This window comes from Poromitra crassiceps, assembly GCF_964638095.1.
Source record: "Poromitra crassiceps genome assembly, chromosome: 16".
NCBI classification, from domain to species: Eukaryota; Metazoa; Chordata; class Actinopteri; order Beryciformes; family Melamphaidae; genus Poromitra; species Poromitra crassiceps.
The window spans coordinates 12,258,979-12,279,588 of NC_139645.1; the positions used below are offsets into that span (position 1 = coordinate 12,258,979).

The following is a 20,610-nucleotide window of genomic DNA, read 5'->3' on the forward strand; positions in this document are numbered from 1 at the left end:
TTCACACTGAAATAAACCCTGGTCCAATTTAGCTCTCGAGGTGGGTCGCCAACCCGGGTCGGGCAACCCAGATTAACCCTAAAATCAACCTGGGAATAACCCACGTTGGAGCCTTGGTGTGAACGGGGTATCAATGTAATCAGTGCATTCCTATTAAATAGCCTACCGCACCATTCTCAAGGCTAATCATATTAACACATCTCACATATGAGCAGATCACTCCAAAAACCAGACTGCCAGACAGACTCTGCACTCTGTCACTACATTTTTATCTAGAGCATTTCCTATTATTGACACAGACTCCGCCCCCCCCAGATAAAAATAAATACATACAGCGGTTACATTTTCGTATTGTGAGAAAAACAAATTGGCATTCGGACTCCTCTGAAACCTGGTGTAAACAAATCACAAAGACTGTTGGTTTCCACTGAGCCCTGCTTGTATGTGCATGTGTAACTCTGAGTTTTCCTGTATTGTAATGGCTAAAGAAAACCGACTTACATAGAAATGCTATTTTAAAAGATGTCTATTTAAAGCTGTCTGGTACCGAGGAGGAGGCACATGTAACCTGGCGGTGATGATGTGCTGTAAAGAAAGCGTTGTGATATCGTTTTCCTCCTTTTTGCTTCATGGTTCTACTTTCATCTCTTGTTTTAAGTGCAATATTCTTCTCTATCTCTCTTTAAACACTTAAAGGAATAAAAAAATATAGAACTTCAACAGATTTATTGTAAAAGGGAAAAGTGTGGTGAACACCAATAAAACATCGTTTATTGAGGGAAAACGACTCCCTTCTTGTTGTCTTTTTTTTGTATAGCATTAAAATTACATCAGCGTTAGAAAAGAGACAGAAAATGCATTTTATGGCATTTAAAGAGTAAAAAGGGAGAACAGCAGGAAAGCAATTTGATCATGTAGCTGAAATGTTTGCGCCATAGTGCTTTTGTACATGTATTATAATATAGATTCTTTTTTCACTTACACGTTTGTGTAAGCATTTGAGCATTTATTCAATAAATTAAAAAAAAAGGTTCCATCCTTTTATTCACATTATTTCCTGATTTTTCTAGTTTTTATTTGGATTGTTGCACCTGTGTTACCTTCATCTGAGCGCAACAAGAATCTTTTGTTTCGTCTCAGAGTAAAAAGAATAGTAACATAAGATCAATGATTCTTAAAAGATAAAAATATCAGGAAGTGCAAAGGCAACAATACCAGAAACAACCCCCAAAACACACAACCAGGGGGCGTAGTGGAGGGTAAACGCAAGTAAATGCAGTTTACCCCCCGGTTTGAAATGAGACAAAGATTCCATTTACACCTGGCGTTAACATGCATTTTCTGCAATCTGATTGCAGAAATGGTTGTCCTCTCAATCCGCATACAATTGCTGTATCCAGATTGAGAGGACACATTGCATTTACACTTGTGTTCAATGTGTACACAATGCATCCCTGACCACCTCCGGAGGTGGTTTGGCCGATCAGATTGCAATCCTTCCTCAATGCGTTTTGGGGGTGTTTACACCTGGCATTTCAAGTGATAAAACACAATCTGCTTGCAATCTGATCACAGAAAACCCATGTTAGCGCCAGGTGTAAATGGCCTCAAATAGTTGAATCGCCTATTTTCAGATCAACTGTATCAACCAATGAGAAAAAACAAGGTGGGTAGACTACTCACCTTGGCTTGGATAGTTTACCCACCTCTGAATGTACCACTACACCCCATGCACACAACATACAGGTACACATATAAAACTTCAAGTATAATTGTATCAATGTGTCAGTGTGAGAAAAATGATTTAAATCCTTTGTTTTAGTTTCTAGATAATCCCCATCCCATGTGGGTCTTCAGTCTCTCTCACCACTCTACAGACTGCTGTTCCCCTCCAGAACCCTCTGAGGTCATGGCATGCTGATGACGATGATGTCATGCTGTGGGGTTGGAGGGCGTCGGACAGTAGAACAGTGTGTGCTTTTGTTCTGCCGGGTTCTAAACGCTTCCGCAGTTTGAAAGTCCACAGAGTGGAAGCTTCAGAAGTGAAGCATCTATAAAGCCCTGCTGCTGCAGCCATGTCAGATATTGATCACGCAAAACCACAGGAAGAGAGGCGGGGCATCAGTGTCTGTGGTGTCTTTGTAAAGCAGCTAGTGTGCTGGAAGCCGGGGACTGTCCCGAGGCATGCTGGGAGTACAATCCCCGCATTGAGACCGAGGCTGCTGAAGAGCACTGCTGGCACCGACATCACCTCCAGCATCACATGGGTGGAGTAAAGCAACAGATGTTGCCAATGCTACCAACACAGGGCCCGACATAAGGGTTGCCATTGGCAACCATTTTGTCAACCAATTCTCGGCCTTTGGTTGCCATCGGTGGCAACCACCTTCGAACATAAAAACTAGGGATAGCAAACAGCAAAATGTGCCACCTAAAAATAAATATTTTTTTGTTGCATTTACTGAGATTTAAATTGCAACCCACCTCCGCTCCACCCCAGCTCCTCCTTTTCATGCTGTGTCTGACTTCAACAATGCCATTTCTGTTGTCTGTTGGTTGCTTGCTCTGTTCTGTACCTGGGGGTCTTTGCTGCTGCTCTTCCTGCTTCAGGCTCCCAGAAGCTGCTGCTGCTCTCCCTGCCTTAGGCTTTCCATATAAGCAGAGAGCTCCCAGAACAGAGCAATACCACCAAATAAAAATATTGCATATGATAGATACAGTTTATCTTTGACTAATAGTGGTCCTGACAGAAATGCTCTGTATGGATCAAAATCATGAACTCATCTGTCATCTCACGTCTCGAGCTTCCTGTACGCTCAGGTTGACCTTCACAGGAACAGCAGCTCAGCGTGACGATGCTGAGTCCAGGCTGTAAGGGTCACTGGACAGTATAATGTTATCCAGTGCTGGACAAGTTACTTTCAAAATGTAATATACTACATATTACTAGTTACTTTCATTTGAAAGTAATAAGTTACTTTACAATATTACTTTCTGTGTAGAGTAACTCGTTACTTATTACACTACTTTTGCATTACTTTTTACCAAAACAACAGCAGCAGCAGAATGACATCGCCGCCCCGGAACCACCACGAAGAATAATTTCAACCGCCTTGAAGTCAGTGCAAACATTCCAAAATTCTAAAATGTTATTTTTCTTTGTTATTGTCATCTATAGTGGTTATTTGCATAAAAACACACAGTTTGATTAGGAAATGATTGTATCTTTTTTAAATATGTGCTTTGATTTAATCAAATGTAACTCAATTTGTAACTTGTTACTTGACAAAGTAACTGGTATAATATTACTGAAATTCTATAAGTAATACGTTATATTACTGAGTTACTGCTAAAAGTAATATATTACATGTAATATGTTATTTTTGTAATGACAACACTGATGTTATCTGACCTCGGTGAACATGCTTGCTTGTGTACCGTTAGTTATTAACCTGTCGGAGTCTGATGTTTGAGTCATATAATCAGTGGGAAATAAATAAGACACCTTCAGCCTCATGTGCTGTTCGTCACTTTGCTGGATCCTTCTCAGTTGATGTCAAAAATGATCCCTTCAATAATTTCCCCTTTCATGATCTTCGTAAAACCGAAACTAGGGATGTCACAATATATCGTCCCACGATATATCGCGATATCAAAACGTGACAATATGTGTCGTTGAGATGAAATCTCATATAGCGAGAAAAAGAAGCTGAACATGGTGCCACTGATCTGCATCTGATTGCATGCTCGCTCTCCTTTTCATTGCTTTGTTTGAACAGACGAGGGACGTTACAGACACGGAGGAAGAAAATGGTGAAATTACTCAAATTAGCGTGGAGGATGCCCCCCCAACTTCCAAATCGATCGCAAAAAAATATTGTTAAAATATCATATCGTGTATCGTATCGTGAACTGAGTGTATCGTGACACCCCTAACCGAAACCAAAAGATTGATTACACACAGATGATTCTAATGATTCCAGAAGGACATTTTATTCACAACATCGTTATTGTTAGAAAGAAAACTGCATTTGTGGAAATGGCAAAGCCCAGGAGTCGTGGGAAGCTTTTGTTGAGTAGTGCATCTGAACGTGTGTTTTCGGCCAGGTTGAAATATCAGACCTTTCAAATCTAAGTGCATTTACAATTCCCAACTCCAGTTGATTCGTCCTCGCTGATTAAAAGTTGGATCTCCCAAACCAAAATGAAGCAGGTTTTAAAGGATAAGTTCACCCAAAAATGAAAATTCTGTCATTATCTACTCACCCCCCATGCCGATGGAAGGTCGGGTGATGTTTCAATCTCAGTCCACAAAACGTTTGTGGCATTTTCCAGGAAATCAAGTTACAGCATTCTCCTAAATAATAATAATAATACAGTAACAACAAAAACATAAATGCCTCCATACTGCTCGTCTGGCGTAATCCAAGTCTTCAGAAGCCCCGAGATGCAGAGTAAGTTGATGTCATTTACACCCTGTTTTTAGCTGAAATGATAATGACTGAATTTTCATTTTTGGGTGAACTTCTCCTTTAAGCAGAAGCAGTTAATTGCCCACAAAGCAAACCCAAGACGCTACAGACACAGTATCAGACTGACGTTAAGTCTACAGACACAGGATCAGACTGACGTTAAGTCTACAGACACAGGATCAGACTGACGTTAAAGGAACACTCCGCCGATTTTCAACCAGCTTTGTATCATTAGAACATCAGTAGTACAGTATATCAGAAAACTGTAAACGGTTTTGAAGTCTGTCATTTAATTTGACAGTTATTGAGTGTTAAAGTGTGGACCAGTGACATCACTGGTCCACACTAACTCAAATGAATAACTCATTAACTCAAATCAACTCTCAATAACTGTCAAACTATTCATCATTCATCTAGTTTGACAGTTATTGAGAGTTGATTTGACTTAATGAGTTATTAATTTGAGTTAGTGTGGACCAGTGATGTCACTGGTCCACACTTTAACACTCAATAACTGTCAAATTAAATGACAGACTTCAAAACAGTTTACAGTTTTCTGATATACTACTGATGTTCTAATGATACAAAGCTGGTTGAAAATGGGCAGAGTGTTCCTTTAAGTCTACAGACACAGGATCAGACTGACGATAAGTCTACAGACACAGGATCAGACTGACGTTAAGTCTACAGACACAGGTTCAGACTGACTGACGTTAAGTTGGTACACTTTGTCCATCACTACTGTCATGATCGGGTACATCGTGATGAAAACTACAAATCCCAGCAAATTAAATACAGTATCAGACTGACGTTAAGTCTACAGAGTACAGACACAGTATCAGACTGACGTTAAGTCTACAGACACAGGATCAGACTGACGTTAAGTCTACAGACACAGGATCAGACTGACGTTAAGTCTACAGACACAGGATCAGACTGACTGATGTTAAGTCGGTACACTTTGTCCATCACTACTGTCATGATCGGGTACATCGTGATGAAAACTACAAATCCCAGAAACTTGAATACAGAATCTCCTTTCAGCTTAGTCTATCTGTACAGCCTCATCCTAAGCATGTGCCTCCCCCCGCCTTGCCCCGCCCCCCCCCCACACACACACACACCTTGCTACATAATTGCAGTATTGTGGTTGCCACAATAAAAGCACAGAAAACCTTCTTTAAAACACCCCAGCTGTTTTGTTCAGTGATAAAATGACAGATTAAGCTTTCAGATATTCCTACATAATGAGGTGATTTTACAAAAATATACAACAGCTATGGTACAATTTAAACCTGTTTATCTGACGCACCGCCGGCATTAAAAAATACCAAATATTTCCAAGATGCAATTTCAAAATAAATATACTTTTCTCTCTCTCTCTCTCTCTCGTGCTACAATTTCCTAATGATTATATTAAATCTTAGATGAGGCTTAAGGACTTTGGCAGTAAGCATGCACATATGGTTGACCTGGTATTTTAACACTTCTATATTTTACTGGCAGTAATGGAGCTCGGGCTGCTGTCGTTCCAACAGCTGTAACTCTCTGCGTTTCAGCTTCTTAGTTAAAATCAATTCAATTCATTGGTCGGCTTTTTCCATTAAAATCACCACGCAGCTTCTGAACATGCAGCAGCACCACAGAAGCACAGTAGAGGGCGAACGTCGGCATTTCCTAAAAAACAAAAGAACAGAAAAGGGCGATCGGCCTCCGAGCTACCGACTGTCATTTCTCCGACACGTTCAAAATGGGAAGATCTCGGTTCGTACAGCTGGAAGTATTTTAAGACGGAACACCCGATGGACACCAGATGCGTTGCGGCTGCGTTGCGGATCCGGTAACCACTGCCGGATCAGACTCTCGCCCATGTCAATAGATTCAATTAAAGATTAAAATTACGCACCGGTTCTATTTCGGTCGGATCCGGCATGCGTCTGACGGATGACATGAGTGTGGGTCTGTTCGCAGCCGTTACCGGAGCCGTACCGCATCCGTTCCCCGAGCTGGTGGACATTTAGCCCTAAAGGTCCTTACACACCGAGCACGTTTTTTTCGTGCGATTAATTCGCACGTCAATAATATTTTCCGAACCTATATCAGTCAATGCAACCGTGCATACCAACGGCGAAGTTTCGCCCAGCGTTATTGCGGTGTTTATTTTTTCGAACCACGGTCGATTTTTCAGAAATTCGCTTTCCGACGTGTACACATCTGTGGCTGTGATTGACAGGTGGGTCAAAACTCGCATCGCAATTTCGTGCCGTATATTCGCATCGCTCTTGATGTGTAAGGACCTTAAGACTCCATGCCAAAAAAACAAATCCCAACTCTGCCACCTACTTGGTGTCAGTAGATCTGAAAAGAAACTTGATGCAAACAAGGTTTAAGGCGTCACCTACGGTACGGTAGCTTTTCAGGGGGCGTACATCTGTGATTCAAAGAAAGGGACGTGTGCAACAGCGCGGAAGCAACGGCAACACAGAGGCTTTCAAGTTAAACACGACTTTCAAGCTTCACTTTAAAAGTGGCTTTCTACAGCCTAACAGACACACAGACGGTCAAGAGGAGGCTTTAGTGGTGTCACCGGAGTGTCACCAAACATCGGTGACGGTCACCAGTGTTTTTCAGAGGCATTGGACACTATGACTCTGAGCCTTTGTATATAAAGGTGCTCGCACGTAACACACGTGGCTTCAAGCCTCGGGATCAGCTGCCAACATTCAGTCAACAACACCAAGCCAGAGGAAGAGGAGAGGCTCAGTCTGCGGTGCTGTAGCTCACTACGATGCCCCCCGCTGGTCTAACCTCGCAACGCAGGCGGATTCGTAGGATCACGATCGTGCAGGAGATCCATCATGCCGCGCTCCACGCTATTGGTTTAACTCCATCCCGGGCAGAGCGGGGGTCCGACCAATCAGCGTCCAGAGGCAGCTACGGGCGGGATTTAAGTGTCATGACAGCGAGAGGCGAGCCTGTGATAGAAGGTGGTGATAGACAAGATGATTCATCCAATCACCTGCCAGGTTATTTTTTTAACGTGCCTTCCCTTTTCCAAAGTTACCCAAGACACCGAGGTCCCAGACGGTTCTGTGTAACAAACCATCGAGCAGCGTCAGGTTTACCGCTGCTCATGATGGGAAAACGAACGCGCTCTAAAAGATACAGTAGTTGTAAGCAGTCACTTTTCTGAGTTTCTGACAGGCGCGTAGGCCTTGTGAAGCAATGTATGCTTTTATCCTGTAGCTGTCGACGCCACAGGAGACCACCTAAGGCTCTGCTGCTGCTGCTGTGTGAGTGGCGCCGACCTCGCACAGCGGCGTCCCAGGATGGGAGAGGGCGCCCGGGCCGTCCCGCCACAGCTCCACCGACTCCTGGGTGTGGAAGAACTGGCCGGGCCCCTCGGGAGACTGTGGCGTCTGGGAGCTGGAGCCGGCCTCGCTGCCGCTCTCTCTGAGCTCCAGCAGCACCGGGAGAGGACCGGGCAGGCCGCCGCAGTAGCCGTCCATCCGGCCCAGAGAGAGGTCACCGAGCGGGGAGCAGGGCGGTCCGAGCGGCCCGGGGTCCGGAGCCCCGTGGCCGGAGGCTTCCACTGCCGCCTCGTCCGCCTCGTCCTCCCGCGTGTGTTCGGGACTCGAGGGCCGGCGAGTGGTATCGGTATCGGCGCCGCGCTCGGCAGCGCCCTCCGGTGCGTCGCCGGGAGGTGGCGGCTCGTCTGCGGGGCTAGTCGGAGTAGAAAGCTCGGGGGAGGCGGGGTCGAGAGGTCGCGAGCCGACGGCGGCGGGCGCAGCCTGGGAGGAGGAGACGTGCTGAGAGGAGTGAGCTTCCTCACTGCTCTGAGGGGTCAGGGTCACCTTGTCGCTGAAGCTGAAGCGAGGGGAGGTGTCCGCCGTGGTGGGAGAAGACGGCCCCGCACTGGACATGGTGCTGGACGGACCGCTGCTGTCTGCAGGGACAGAAACCAACAGAGCCATAGTGCCAAGAGAAATGAACGAGAAGAGAGAGACCAGACGGAACTACAGAACAAAACTTACACTAACAATCACGTTTGGGCACTGGCATTTGTCTTTGTTCTTTACTACTGTATTTTACACATTTTTAGAATAATAATAAACACATCAAAACTATGAAGTAACACAAATGGAATCATGCAGTGACCAAAACAAGTGTTAAACAAATCAAAACTATCTTATATTTTACATTCTCTAAGGCAGCCGCCCTTTAATAATAATAATAATTATTATTATTATCATTATTATTATATATAGGATCAACTTAACTATTTACATTTGTCAAAGAAACAACACCTAGACGTGTCCAATCGGGGCGTTAATGAGGAGATGTGGTGATAGTGATACTCACACCAAGGAGGTCTGTCAGAACCACGAGACCTGAGGGAGGACGACAGGACTCTCTGGGGCATCATGTACGAGTCCACTGACGGCTGGTTCTGGGTGTCGAACATGGCCGACAGAGCTGCGGGGATAAAGAAAGGACCACGGATCAAGTGTGCTTTTTGGATTTTTCCCCCCCGTTTTCTCCCCAGTTGTACTCGGCCAATTTCCCCTAGCTGTCCCCGGTCGTGGTTACACCCCCTCTGCCGATCTGGGGAGAGTCGTAGACTAGCACCATGCTTCCTCCGATACATGTGAAGTCACAAGCTGCTTCTTCTCACCTGACAGCGAGGAGTTTTACCGGCAGGGCGTAACGCGTGGGAGGATCACGCTATTCCCCCCAGTTCCCCTCTCCCCCGAACAGGTGCCCCCGACTGACAAGAGGAGGCACTAGTGCAGTGACAAGGACACATACTCTTAACCGACTTCCCACCCTGCACACGGCCAATTGTGCCTGTACGGATGCCTGTCCAACACGGGGGAGGGGGCTTGAACCTGTGACCCTCGTCTTGGTCTACCGCTGCACTAGTACCCGGGTGACCCTGAATGACACATTTTGGACATCCGGTGTCGTTTGCTTCTTACCTCTGCTCCTGGACTGCGCGTCCCCTGCGTTCTCACAAGTGGTGGTGAGGAACTCGTTGACCTGTTTGAGGGAGAGCGAGTTGTGCAGCGTCTCCAGGGGATAGATAGAGGGCACCATCGAGCAGCCCTCGAAACCTGCGGGACAGAGAGACGGCGGCCGGGGGCCCACAGGAGCAGGTCAGCCTTGGTTAGCCTGCAGCCAGCAGAGGGGAGAGGGGAGCAGGCAGAACCACTTCCACCCAACCCACCACCCCGATGCCACCCAGAAGCCTCCACACAGCACTCTAAAATCCAGGTCCTGTTGATCTGGACCTTTTTGGCTCCAGTCTAGAATCTCAGCTGATCTCGATCGGTGAAATCAGGGTCGGTTCGGAACCGCTAAGAAGTGCTAGACCTCACTGTGAATCTCTGCCAGCCGCTCTAGTCGGTCCATTTCAAGATGCAAAAAAGCCCATGCTACATGTCCACACACAACAGAACAAAAACTGATAAGTCTATTACCGGTAAGTGTTTTAACGCCTCACTCCCATTTTTACAAAAGCAAGCAGATCTCAAAATAAAAACATACCGTTGTGGTCTTTTGTCAAGCAGTCCTTTTCTAGCCAGTCCAAACACCTGCAGCTCTAACAGCACCGTACAGCAGTCAAAGCTGGCCAAGTCCCACAGGTTTATTGAGAGGCAGTTCATCCGCTGTTAGTTTACAATCAGTGTGGTTTCACATCAATCACAGACACCAAACCAGGCTTCGTCTAGGTTATCTAATCAATCACAGAGAGCCCTTTACAGTCACACAGCACCAAACCAGGCTTCGTCTAGGTTATCTAATGATCAATCACAGAGAGCTCTTTACAGTCACACAGCACCAAACCAGGCCTCGTCGTCTAGGTTATCTAATTAATCACAGACAGTCACAGCACCAAACCAGGCCTTCATCTAGGTTATCTAATCAATCACAGAGAGCCCTTTACAGTCACACAGCACCAAACCAGGCCTCGTCTAGGTTATCTAATCAATCACAGAGAGCTCTTTACAGTCACACAGCACCAAACCAGGCTTCGTCTAGGTTATCTAATCAATCACAGAGAGCTCTTTACAGTCACACAGCACCAAACCAGGCCTCGTCATCTTGGTTATCTAATTAATCACAGACAGTCACAGCACCAAACCAGGCCTTCGTCTAGGTTATCTAATCAATCACAGAGAGCCCTTTACAGTCACACAGCACCAAACCAGGCCTCGTCTAGGTTATCTAATCAATCACAGAGAGCTCTTTACAGTCACACAGCACCAAACCAGGCCTCGTCTAGGTTATCTAATCAATCACAGACAGTCACAGCACCAAACCAGGCCTTGTCTAGGTTATCTAATCAATCACAGAGAGCTCTTTACAGTCACACAGCACCAAACCAGGCCTCGTCTAGGTTATCTAATCAATCACAGACAGTCACAGCACCAAACCAGGCCTTGTCTAGGTTATCTAATCAATCACAGAGAGCTCTTTACAGTCACACAGCACCAAACCAGGCCTCATCTAGGTTATCTAATCAATCACAGAGAGCTCTTTACAGTCACACAGCACCAAACCAGGCCTCGTCGTCTAGGTTATCTAATTAATCACAGACAGTCACAGCACCAAACCAGGCCTTCATCTAGGTTATCTAATCAATCACAGAGAGCCCTTTACAGTCACACAGCACCAAACCAGGCCTCGTCTAGGTTATCTAATCAATCACAGAGAGCTCTTTACAGTCACACAGCACCAAACCAGGCCTCGTCTAGGTTATCTAATCAATCACAGAGAGCTCTTTACAGTCACACAGCACCAAACCAGGCCTCGTCTAGGTTATCTAATCAATCACAGAGAGCTCTTTACAGTCACACAGCACCAAACCAGGCCTCGTCGTCTAGGTTATCTAATCAATCACAGAGAGCTCTTTACAGTCACACAGCACCAAACCAGGCCTCGTCTAGGTTCTAATCAATCACAGAGAGCTCTTTACAGTCACACAGCACCAAACCAGGCCTCGTCGTCTAGGTTATCTAATCAATCACAGAGAGCTCTTTACAGTCACACAGCACCAAACCAGGCCTCGTCTAGGTTCTAATCAATCACAGAGAGCTCTTTACAGTCACACAGCACCAAACCAGGCCTAGGTTATCTAAACCTCTCAAGGTGTTGTTTTACCATGTCCAACCGCAAAGCCACTCAGGGTGCGAGTATAACACAGATGTACAGGCAAACTCACATGCTGGTTAGAGTTCAAATTAAACTCTTAACTGAACTGTTGGGGGCACCGATTACCAGAGTTGGGGGTAACTCCTTAGAAGAGTAACATATTACATGTAATATATTAGCAGTAACTCAGTAATATAACTTAGTATTACCAATAGGATTTCAGTACTATTATTCCAGTTACTTTGTCAAGTAACACAAGTTACAAATTGAGGTACACTTCTTTTTTAATCAAAGCACATTTAAATAAAGATACAATAATTTCCTAATCTAATTGTTCCATTGTTTTTATGCAAATAACCACTATAGGTGACAATAACAAAGGAAAAGGATAACATTTAGAATTGTGGATGGTTTACACGGGCTTCAAGATGGTTTAGATTCTTTTTTGGGATGGTTCCGGGGCGGCGATGTCATTCTGCTGCTGCTGTTGTTTTGGTGAAAGTAATGCAAAAGTAGTGTCATAAGCCTCAGACTTTGAAAAGCCCTGCTTTGCCCTAACTGGGAGGAGGAACGGGCCTCGCTTGAGCATATTCCTCATACCTACTCGGGTTAATTATGGCTTCACTTGACTCAACATAAAATGGAAATATTTTGTTGTTGTCGCTGTCTCGCTTGTGTGCATACATGTAATTACTACCTGCTACTGCGAGGGTGGCAGACTGCCTTCTATTGGAAGAGGTTGCAGTAAACACAGGGGGCAGCAGCGCGTGTTATTCTGAGAAAGCAAAAGACCACTTACACAGGGTCTGAAGTTCACTTTGAAAATACGCTTCAAAATGTTCCCTGACCCCATGTGAACTCTCCCGCACTCCACCGCACTCCACCATGAATTACAAACTTTATTGGTGCTATACTGTGACTGAGCAAGTTCTACATTAACATTCTACTCACAGCATAGTAGTGAAAACAGGCAGGCTGACATATTTCTAATCTGTTTTGGACAGTAAAATGTATTCTTCGCAGGTCATTTTTTGTAGTTTACCATAGGGCTGGGCGATCATTTAATATTATTGTTGATCGTCTTTCAGTGGAATCCTATTGTGATGATATGAAGATTTTCTTTTTTTAATATCGGGACACATTTCTGCCGTCGAAATTGATGAGGACAAGCACATTTTGTGATAAAATGAGGTATGTACATTGGTAGGAATAGTATTTGAATATTTCTGTTTTGTTTGACATCACACCCAACCTTACCATTCGGTTCGATGAAATGAACATTAGTTTTATTATGTAATGTGATTTCACACATGAGCCATATTGTGAAATATATTGATATCGATATATATCCCTGTGATTATTACCAGCCCTTGGGAATGACATCACTTACCAGTAACTTGCTTTCTAGATACATGTAGAAATCGATGAATCGCTGTTAAGAATTGAATCGATCAAACGTAGGCTATATTAACTGATTAATCCACAATGTATGATATTTCTCATATTTTGCTGAAATCATTTACCACAAACGGGGTGCAATTTAACGTTCACTGCGCAGGTGAAAAGTCCAGTGTAGAATTACACCAGAAAAGACAAACAGAATTCATTGTATACAGTACATTGTAATACAATGTTGAAATACAGCACGCCTACAAGCAGTAATGAGGGTTTCCAACTTCCAATCATGGAAGTTGGAAACCCTCATTAGGGTTTTGCTTGCACCTGTGTTTACCCTGCCTTTTCGACACAAAATGGCCCCCGTGAAAAGGGTCTATAACAGGGAACGCAGGAAGGTCTTTTAAGATTTGCTTAGTTTATTAAATTGTTGAGTAGGCCTAACAAACCAGGTGCAAAAACACGTTTTGTATTTTCTATGTCAAAAGCTGTGTTTTTACCGATTACTCGATTAATTGATCGTTAACCTGACTGATGGTAGATTGAGGCAATTGATTGAAATGTGCATCCCTAGTTACAGGAAATCTAAGAGTGGTTTCACATCTCACTAGCTGTGACGAGCTCCATCCGACGAGCCAAAATGACAAACTCTGTGCCGAGGGTTTACAGATTAGTGCAGAGGGAGAAGCTCAGCGGTTGCCGTAGCGACACAAATGCCTCGAAAATCCAACGAGGAAACGACTCGCACACCACTCCACTCCGGCGTTGCAATCTGCGTAACCACAGCATCAGGCAAGCATGCAGAAAACACCAAGGAGGCAAAGCACAAGAGCCAACCGCAGAACAAGCACAGGCCCAACTAAACCGTGAGCGGGCGCCGAGGTAAGGAGGAGGGTGGGGGGACGGGGGGCCAAGGGCTGACCGTAGAGGTACTCTAGGGGGTCCTGGCCGGAGATGAGCCAGTTTCGGAAGAGGCGGAGGTGGTAGGAGCACTGGTGGAGGTGGTGGGCCAGCGCCCCGTCCAGAGGGAGATGCCGGCCCAGGCTGAGGTCGGTGGAGAAACTCCTCAACACCTGGGCCACGTGGTGCTCCTCCAGAGGCTCTGGGGAAGAAGAGGGAGAGCGAGGAAGGACAGAGCAGTGGAGGAGTGGAGGAGTGGGGGGGGGGGAGACAATGCAGAGGAGATGAAACGATAGAATGCAAACTGGGAGGAAGGGACGGACAAGAAGGACAGACGAGAGGACAGAAGGACGAGACGGAGAGGATGAGAAGGTGGGAGGCAAAGTGATGAAAGGAGACGTGAGGAGAGAGGGAGGGGAGGACAGAGCAGGGGGTGTGGTGTATGTGTGTTTGGGGGGGAGGGGGTGAGAGCAGGGGGTGTGGTGTATGTGTGTTTGGGGGGGAGGGGGTGAGAGCAGGGGGTGTGGTGTATGTGTGTTTGGGGGGGAAGGGGGTGAGAGCAGGGGGTGTGGTGGTGTATGTGTGTTTGGGGGGGAGGGGGTGAGAGCAGGGGGTGTGGTGGTGTATGTGTGTTTGGGGGGGGGAGGGGGTGATAGATGCAGCCGATAGGTCATCCTGGCCACAGGACAGAGAGAGAGCAGCAAATCACGTTCAAGCAATATTTCACGCTAAAAACCATCCGACACAACGCTGACACACGACTCCTGCAGAAAACACCTCGACCGTTCCAACAACGCCCCAAGCAGCACCTTGCTCCTCTGCAGAGTCTCTATGAATCCCTTTGAAGGCATTCTATGCAGGAGTTTCCTTAAACAATCTATAGAATTAGACTCATTCAAAAGTAATCTCTCTCAATCATCACTTATGTAAGGGATCTTGCACAGCGAGCGGATAATGTACAGCGGTTTATTTATTTTTTTGCCACCGGGTGTCGCGAATGAGCTAAATTTACCGTTAAATTTACCGGACTTGCTTCTGTGGATTGATATGACTTGATGTGGTCCTAGCCCCGGTTTGTAGAGAGCCAAAGTTGACCTGCTTCAGCATGCGTACCAGAGACCTTTCTTCCACCATTTATTTTCCCATATACATTTCGTAAAATGCTTATAAAAATAGTTTTACTCAGTTAAACCAAATGATTCCAATAAATTTAGAATCAGGAGAGACCATAGAACATTGCACTAGGACCAAAACAAAAAATATACTGTATATATATGAAAAAATAGCGGATTAAAAATAATTTACGATGTTTTTTGTAAGTATGCAGCGACAGTCTCAAGGGGCTTTCCTGAAGGTCACATCGTATATCGCAAACATATATGTGTATTGGAATGATCTGATGAGACGAAGTTGAAAAATGAGCACTGCTTCGCTTAACCAGCCGACCAGCCAATCAGAGCGCTTTCTCTCACCGACGGCCTGACGCTGATCGTCCGGAAAAAAAGCCGCCGACTACTAGTGCCACACCGCAAAGGCTAGGACTAAAGACGCTCACCGACGGCACAGACAATGCCGATGGCCGACCCGGTGTGTTCGGGGCTTTAGAATGTAACCGCTGTGAAACAATAAAAAAGAGATAACGTTTTATTCCTCTGATTCACCGGTTTTGTTGTCCCAGCACCGCTCTCTCTCTCTCCATTCACTCTCTGTTCTCGCTCGACCACAGCTCTCTCTCTCTCGTGGAACAAAGTTGCAAAGTTGGCTCAACTTTGAAAGCTGTGTGTTTACAAAACAGCAAATGACGACAATCCTGCATAGTACGCCTTTAATATCTGTATAAGAAAGCTGCTACTAAGAATAAAAAACAATCCATTTAATGCTGAGTGAGAACCCACGGAGGAGCAACTGTGATGTGACAATCATCTGCTACATTTTACAACAAGCAATAAAGACCCCAAAGTGTTGATCAAAATGACAATTCAAAGTCTTGCAGCCACCCATTCAGTTTTGCTAGCCAAAATTAGAATATAACACCACAATGTGGAAGCTGTTACGCATGCAGAGAAAGATCGTTGCCACATTCAAATCGATGAAGAGAACTGATTTACCGTAAATTCCGGACTATAAGCCGCACCTTTTTTCCCGTTTTTTGGCCTTTTTTGGCCCCTGCGGCTTATATAACGGTGCGGCTTATCTATGGATTTTTTCCCAAAAAAAAAAAAAATCTCTCTTTTTTAGCACTCTTTCTAACTATAAATCCACTTCTGTTTTAATTTCCTCTCTTGCCCTCTTTTCACCACACTGTATGACACTGTATGACACCGTGTGCACTGTAAATAACAACACAGGTGGTGTTGTGTTATGTTGTTTTGTTGAAATGTTAATAAATGGGAGCTTCCTCAAACAGCCATCTCTTTCCCGACAATCCCCTCTGTGCATGAACCCTTACATATGGTAATTAAACATTAAAACACAAAAAAAAAAAAAAAAAAAATACCATTAAAACACCCGCGGCTTATAGTCCGGTGCGGCTTATATAAGAAAAAAATAGTCAACTTTGCAGGTGCGGCTTATACACCGGTGCGGCTTATAGTCCGGAATTTACGGTAGTTAGAGAATCCATGTTCTTTCCATGAAGCTGTTAAACACAGGCAGCTGCAGCACCAGGCTGTCGTACCTGTCGCCGCCCACCACAGAGACGGAAACACGGCTATGGCCGACGTGTCATCCTGCGTCCCTAAAGTGAATGATACATACAGGAAAAAAACATACTGAGCTTAAAGTCGAGCTGAACCCAAAAATGACTTTTCTTTTTCTTTTAGTTCAAATACCTGGGTATGCAGTGCACCTATTTAATAATGTATGCAAAAAAAATCACTTTTTCACATCAAAAGTTCATTTTTCAAGATTTCATTGATAACAGTAATGTACAGTTTGCTGACGTCACCTAGTACTATCAAATTTCTACCCCATTTCAACCAATCATATCACGACATGCAGCTGTCAATCAAATCTTCATTTCTGGATAATTTTCTCTTCCAAATGAAGTAGAAAATGGCGCCTAGTGCCTGTCATATGGCAGAATTCCTATCCCATAAACTAACTACTAACTTGTTAGAAACATGAACAAAAAACTATAATGAATGCAAAGAAATGTAACTGGCTCGTTAAAACGCGCATTCCAGGGATATCGTAGCGATAATGGCGCGCGCATCCGAGAGCTTGGTTGTCAGGGGTCGCACTTCGGAGATTCCAGGCCGACGTGCTGCACTCTCCGCTCGGCAACACGAAGGCAGCTGGTTGCCTGCGGGTCGCTGACATCCACTCCTCCCGTCAAAAGGCTCTTCCCAAGGGGAGCGCTGCAACACACTGAATACCACTCGATTTGGAGGCGGAACACGCCAGGATTGGCCAAAGCCCAATCCAGTCCCCAGAATCGTCAAATAAAATCATCGACATGATACTATGACCCGCTCTCAACCTGTCATCTTAGACAAACTATGTTTTCAGTCTGAAACGGACTCATTATGCACGTGACGAACAGGTTCAGTTCGACTTTAAAGGCACTATATGCATTTTTTTAGCCCACTAGATGTTGCACTAGAGCATCAGCATCAGACATAAACAAATCAGGCGATGAAACACATGGGCACGTCTTCCCAACTAGGGATGTCAACAATTAATGGAAGATCGATTAATGTGTGTCATTTGGCATGATGACAGAATTTTAATTTTTTGGTGAACTATTCCTTTAATACAGTGTAGTGTGTAGAATTCCAATTAGGACTAGACTGAATGAGTTTTTGCATGGTGTTATATTTAAAGAGGAACTAAACCCCAAATCCAAATCAAGGTCAAGCCTGACATCTCACGGTAAAAACTGCCATAGTGAAATGGCCATCTGCTATTGGCTGATCTTCAGTGCCAAATTATGTCACCACCTGTCCTCTGCAGAAGGAGACACCACCTGGAACCAAACATCAGCCAATAGCAGAGGGCAATCTCACGCACTTCACCACTCTCCCTATTAACAGACAGCTTTCACAGCCATTTTCCACCGGGACACTGCATCAACACAACTATAGTATAGTCAGCAGTATTGTAGCAAGTGTAATGCCCATAAGACAGATAACTTTCCATATCTACAGGCAAACCATTGATGTCTTGGTTATGGAATATGGATTGGATTCAACCCAGAGACCGTGACGTGATTCAACACGCAGATTCTTGACTGAGCATCACTTGGAACCATTCAAAGCAGTCTGTTTTCTAGTGAAATAGGGTGTTGCTTTAAGTTCAGAGTCAGACCATAGAGCTGAGTGATTCACACTGACAATGTAAAGACCTGCTGCTATAGTAACTGTTTCCCTCTGATCATCCATACTTGAGTGATCAAACATGTATCAAACTAGGCATCTCGCGCTCTACGTGGTGCGGGCGCTCGATTCCTAGGCTCGCCCACCCTGCAGCTCGCATACGCAGCTCGGCCTCGCCCTGGCTGCTCCTTGATGGCATATGCAGCTCGGCCTCGCCCTGGCTGCTCCTTGATGGCATATGCAGCTCGGCCTCGCCCTGGCTGCTCCTTGATGGCATATGCAGCTCGGCCTCGCCCTGGCTGCTCCTTGATGGCCTACTTCAGCGATGCTGGATCACCTGTCCTGGAGCTGTTGAAGATGGGGGTCTGAAGCCAGACTCTCACTTCTTTCAGTGCCCCTTGATTTTGCTCTTATGACATCACTGATGACATCATCAGTGGGACTCTTATGACATCACTGATGATGTCACAATGCCTCTGACATCACTGATGATGTCACAATTTATGACATCCCTGATGACATCATCACTGCGACTTTGTGTGTGTGTGTGCGCGTGTGCGTGTGTGTGTGTGTCGGTCTCTTGTTCTGTGTGTGTGTGATGTCACAATGCCTCTGAAATCACCGATGTCATAATTTATGACATCACTGATGATGTCATCAGTGGGACAGACAGACAGACTGCTTTATAAACGTCATCTCCGCCTTGTACTGCACCACACTGAGGAAGGCCGTAGGGCCGAAACATGTATGTGCTGTATTCCTGACTGAGGTAAATTAAATATTGAAAAGGACTTTTTGAGTGCTGGCTTTTTCTGCTTGTTTAATCTGTACTTGTGCCGTGCACCGGACCTCTTTGTTCACTCTCCGAGTGTGCTCGCATTTTTCTACTTCTGGACAGACAGACAGACAAACATAGCCCTAGCTCCCTTTTATAGATATAGATAGATAGATGTATAGATAGATAGATAGATATAGATAACCAATGTGCAGAGTAGGAGATACTCAGAGGCAAATAAAAAAACAAGTTGAACATTTGTACTAGTCTTGAACGTGCAACCACCCAACCAACACACCCACCCACACCCACTTGTGCACTGAAAACATTGGGAAGTATTTGAGGCTTCAAAAAAGACAGATCAGTCAAACGTCATGACGGACGTACAGTACATACAGTAGGAGATGGGATGAGCAATCCTTGAACCCTTTCCCAGTTCAATAGTATGGATTCTTCTTACGAATCATTACAGAGTGAGAATCCAGAGGGCTGAGGTCAGAGGTCAGACAAACGGGGGAAGGGTCAAACATCATCGGTGTGCTGTTGGTGGGTTCAATCAATCCCCATCCTCAAAGATGGTCACATGTGCACATTTCAAGTAATTCATTACTTGACACACACACACACAGACACAGACACAGACACACACACACACACACACACACACACACACACACATACGCACACGCACACGCACACACAATCTATCCACTGTCCACTGAAAAAATACTCATCATTGGGTGATGGTGATAAATACTTGATGCAGGATGTTACACAGGGTTCCCACCCTTGGCTCAGTGTCAAATTCTATGGTTTTAGTTCCCGGTATGGTATGCTTATGCTGCCTTATTTATTTATTTATTTATTTATTTAGGTACCGGTATTTATTTATTTATTTATTTAGGTATTTATTTATTTATTTATTTATTTAAATAGTTTGAAAAAGGACCTTTTTCCTAAGAGTTTTTCCTTTCTTTCTTTAAAAAAGGACTGCAACTAATGTTTCTTTTCATTGTCGATTAATCCGTCCATTACTTTCTCGATTAGTTGATTCGTTGTTTCATCTATGAAATGTCAGAAAACGGTGAAAAACGTCAATCCGTGTTTCCCCAAAGCCCAAGGTGACGTCCTCAAATCTCTTGTTTTGTCCACAAAAGATAAGTTTACTAGTAAAGAAAGCAAACACATTTAAGAAGTTGGAATCAGATTTAAGAAAAATAAAAAATAAAACAATTATACAAACTGATTAATCGATTATCAAAATAGATTGCGATTAATTTAATAGTTGAGAACTAATCGATTAATGGTCGCAGCTCTACCTAAAAAGGGACGATGGTCTGGTTGCTAGTACAGGACCAATCAGTTTAATTACCGTAGTAAGGTTATTCAGTTTCTCCACTTACAAAAAAACGGTGCGACGCGTTCAACATCTCGTTACCTACAGAGATTATTTTTCAGACGACCTGCAGCTTTGAATAAGTAAACGGTGTTCTCAATCCAAGATTTTAAACATTTTGAGTGCGCTGTGAACGTGACGTGTTAAGAATGATAAAGGCCAAGCCAATATCCAATGTAACCGTGTGTGAAAGAAGCTGAA

The 20,610-nt window shown here is 44.6% G+C and overlaps 1 protein-coding gene across 1 annotated transcript in view; it reads right to left on the reverse strand.

Annotated features, from left to right (window-relative positions):
* Positions 1-7,616: 7,616 nt before the first annotated feature.
* Positions 7,617-20,610, reverse strand: part of ppip5k1a (diphosphoinositol pentakisphosphate kinase 1a) — a gene marked incomplete at its 5' end in the record, with an annotated part of 49,387 nt that continues 36,393 nt past the window's right edge. Inside the window, 3 exons of the mRNA XM_083652908.1 lie at positions 7,617-8,418; positions 8,835-8,948; positions 9,452-9,586. Coding sequence (XP_083509034.1) covers positions 7,742-8,418; positions 8,835-8,948; positions 9,452-9,586 — 926 coding nt within the window. The 3' untranslated portion in view covers positions 7,617-7,741. The remainder of the gene's footprint in view (positions 8,419-8,834; positions 8,949-9,451; positions 9,587-20,610) is intronic.